The sequence below is a fragment of the Otolemur garnettii genome, unplaced genomic scaffold, assembly GCF_000181295.1.
Source record: "Otolemur garnettii isolate 467f Iridium unplaced genomic scaffold, OtoGar3 scaffold00011, whole genome shotgun sequence".
In the NCBI taxonomy this organism is placed as follows: domain Eukaryota; kingdom Metazoa; phylum Chordata; class Mammalia; order Primates; family Galagidae; genus Otolemur; species Otolemur garnettii.
Window position 1 is genome coordinate 8,827,775 of NW_003852406.1, and position 2,479 is coordinate 8,830,253.

The 2,479-nt window shown below is 46.3% G+C and overlaps 1 protein-coding gene across 1 annotated transcript; it reads left to right on the top strand.

Moving 5' to 3' along the window:
- Positions 1–861: 861 nt before the first annotated feature.
- LOC100947302 (tubulin alpha-1B chain-like) lies at positions 862–2,464 on the top strand. The gene has a single exon (XM_012801825.2). It carries the CDS (start codon positions 955–957, stop codon positions 2,293–2,295), a length of 1,341 nt encoding a protein of 446 aa, XP_012657279.1. The 5' UTR covers positions 862–954; the 3' UTR covers positions 2,296–2,464.
- Positions 2,465–2,479: the final 15 nt, after the last annotated feature.

Genomic DNA, 2,479 nt, shown 5'->3' on the forward strand with positions numbered 1-2,479 from the left:
GAGCCTCTTTCTTTTCTTTTTCTTGAGACAGAGTCTCTCACTCTATCGCCCTGGGTAGAGTGCCATGGTGTCAAAGCTCCCAGCAACCTCAAACTCTTAGGCTCAAGTGATCCTCTTGTCTCAGCCTCCCAAGTAGCTGGGTCTACAGGTGCCTGCCACAACACCTGGCTAGTTTTTCTATTTGTAGAATGACCATCAGAGCTATTGTCTTTTGAGATCTGACAATTAAGTTCTTGAACTTGCTGCCATGCACACCCATTGGCAGCACTGTATGAACAACTCTGTAAGGTTTTATAACCTTGGTATATTAGTGTCTCACAGCTGTGTTTGTGTCAACATGTGGCAGTGTCTTGCTCAGTGGCGTTCATTATTGCTGTGTGTTTTTGTGTGCTGTACAATGATAGCTCTGATGGTCATTACTGAAAAAGAGTTCCAAAATTGCTTTAAAGAGTGGACTAAGTGCTGGCATTGGTGGATAGCTTCCCAAGGGGAGTACTTTGAAGGTGACTGTAGTGCTATTCAGCAATAAGGTATGTAGCACTTTTTCTAGAATGAGCTTATGAACTTTATTTTCAGACCACTTGTTATTTATTGTATAGCATCAAACTAGTCTTTAAAACTAGTCTATAAAACTAAAAAATATTTATTTTTTCTGTTAATTTCAAAGCAAGTCATTTCAGTAGAAGTTTTACTTAGGCATCTACATTTATCATAAAATATTGTAAAGACAACCTATACTTGAATATCAGTAGCTTTTTCAATAGGTTAAGAGAAAATGAGAAGTTTTCCAATATGAATTCATATTATGAAGTTTTTTGACAATCAAAACTGGAAATCACATTTAAAATTCTCCTACTAGAGTGCAATACTTACCTCGACTCTTGGCTTGTCAAGGACGGTAACCGGGACCTGGTGTCTGCTCCTGTCGCCTTCACCTCCTGACCCGTAACCACCATGCGTGAGTGCATCTCCATCCACATTGGCCAGGCTGGTGTCCAGATTGGCAATGCCTGCTGGGAGCTCTACTGCCTAGAACATGGCATCCAGCCTGATGGCCAGATGCTAAGTGACAGGACCATTGGGGGAGGAGATGACTCCTTCAACACCTTCTTCAGTGAGACAGGGGCCGGCAAGCATGTACCGAGGGCAGCGTTTGTAGACCTGGAACCCACAGTCATTGATGAAGTTCGTACTGGTACCTACCGCCAGCTCTTCCACCCTGAGCAGCTCATTACAGGCAAGGAAGATGCTGCCAATAACTATGCCCGTGGGCACTACACCATTGGCAAGGAGATCATTGACCTTGTCTTGGACCGAATTCGCAAGCTGGCTGACCAGTGCACAGGTCTTCAGGGATTCTTGGTTTTCCACAGCTTTGGTGGGGGAACTGGTTCTGGGTTCACCTCTCTGCTGATGGAACACCTCTCTGTTGATTACGGCAAGAAGTCCAAGCTGGAATTCTCCATTTACCCAGCCCCCCAGGTTTCCACAGCTGTAGTTGAGCCCTACAACTCCATCCTCACCACCCACACCACCCTGGAGCACTCTGATTGTGCCTTCATGGTAGACAATGAGGCCATTTATGACATCTGTCGTAGAAACCTTGATATTGAGCGTCCAACCTATACTAACCTGAACCACCTTATTAGCCAAATTGTGTCCTCCATCACTGCTTCCCTCAGATTTGAGGGTGCCCTGAATGTTGACCTGACAGAATTCCAGACCAACCTGGTGCCCTATCCCCGCATCCACTTCCCTCTGGCCACATATGCCCCCGTGATCTCTGCTGAGAAAGCCTATCATGAACAGCTTTCTGTAGCAGAGATCACCAATGCTTGCTTTGAGCCAGCCAACCAGATGGTGAAATGTGATCCTCGCCACGGTAAATACATGGCTTGCTGCCTGTTGTACCGTGGTGATGTGGTCCCCAAAGATGTCAATGCTGCCATTGCCACCATCAAGACCAAGCGCACCATCCAGTTTGTAGATTGGTGTCCCACTGGCTTCAAGGTTGGCATCAATTACCAGCCCCCCACTGTGGTACCTGGTGGAGACCTGGCCAAGGTACAGAGAGCTGTGTGCATGCTGAGCAACACCACAGCCATTGCTGAGGCCTGGGCTCGCCTGGACCACAAGTTTGACCTGATGTATGCCAAGCGTGCCTTTGTTCACTGGTACGTGGGTGAGGGGATGGAGGAAGGAGAGTTTTCCGAGGCCCGTGAGGACATGGCTGCCCTTGAGAAGGATTATGAGGAGGTTGGTGTGGATTCCGTTGAAGCAGAGGAAAAGGAATAAGGAGAAGAGTACTAATTTTCCATTCCTTTCATCCCTGAAGCATGTCATACTCCCAGACTTTCAGCTTCAACATTAGCTGACAGGCATTAAAGCTTTCTGGTTAGATCATTTGTACTAAGCGGTGATCATGTTTGTCTTTTCCATGTGTACCTGTAAGATTTTTTCCATCATGTCTTTTTTTTTT

Bases quoted from the DNA above. Each gene is read 5' to 3' on its own strand.
- LOC100947302 (XM_012801825.2), top strand. From the start codon at position 955: ATGCGTGAGTGCATCTCCATCCACATTGGCCAGGCTGGTGTCCAGATT.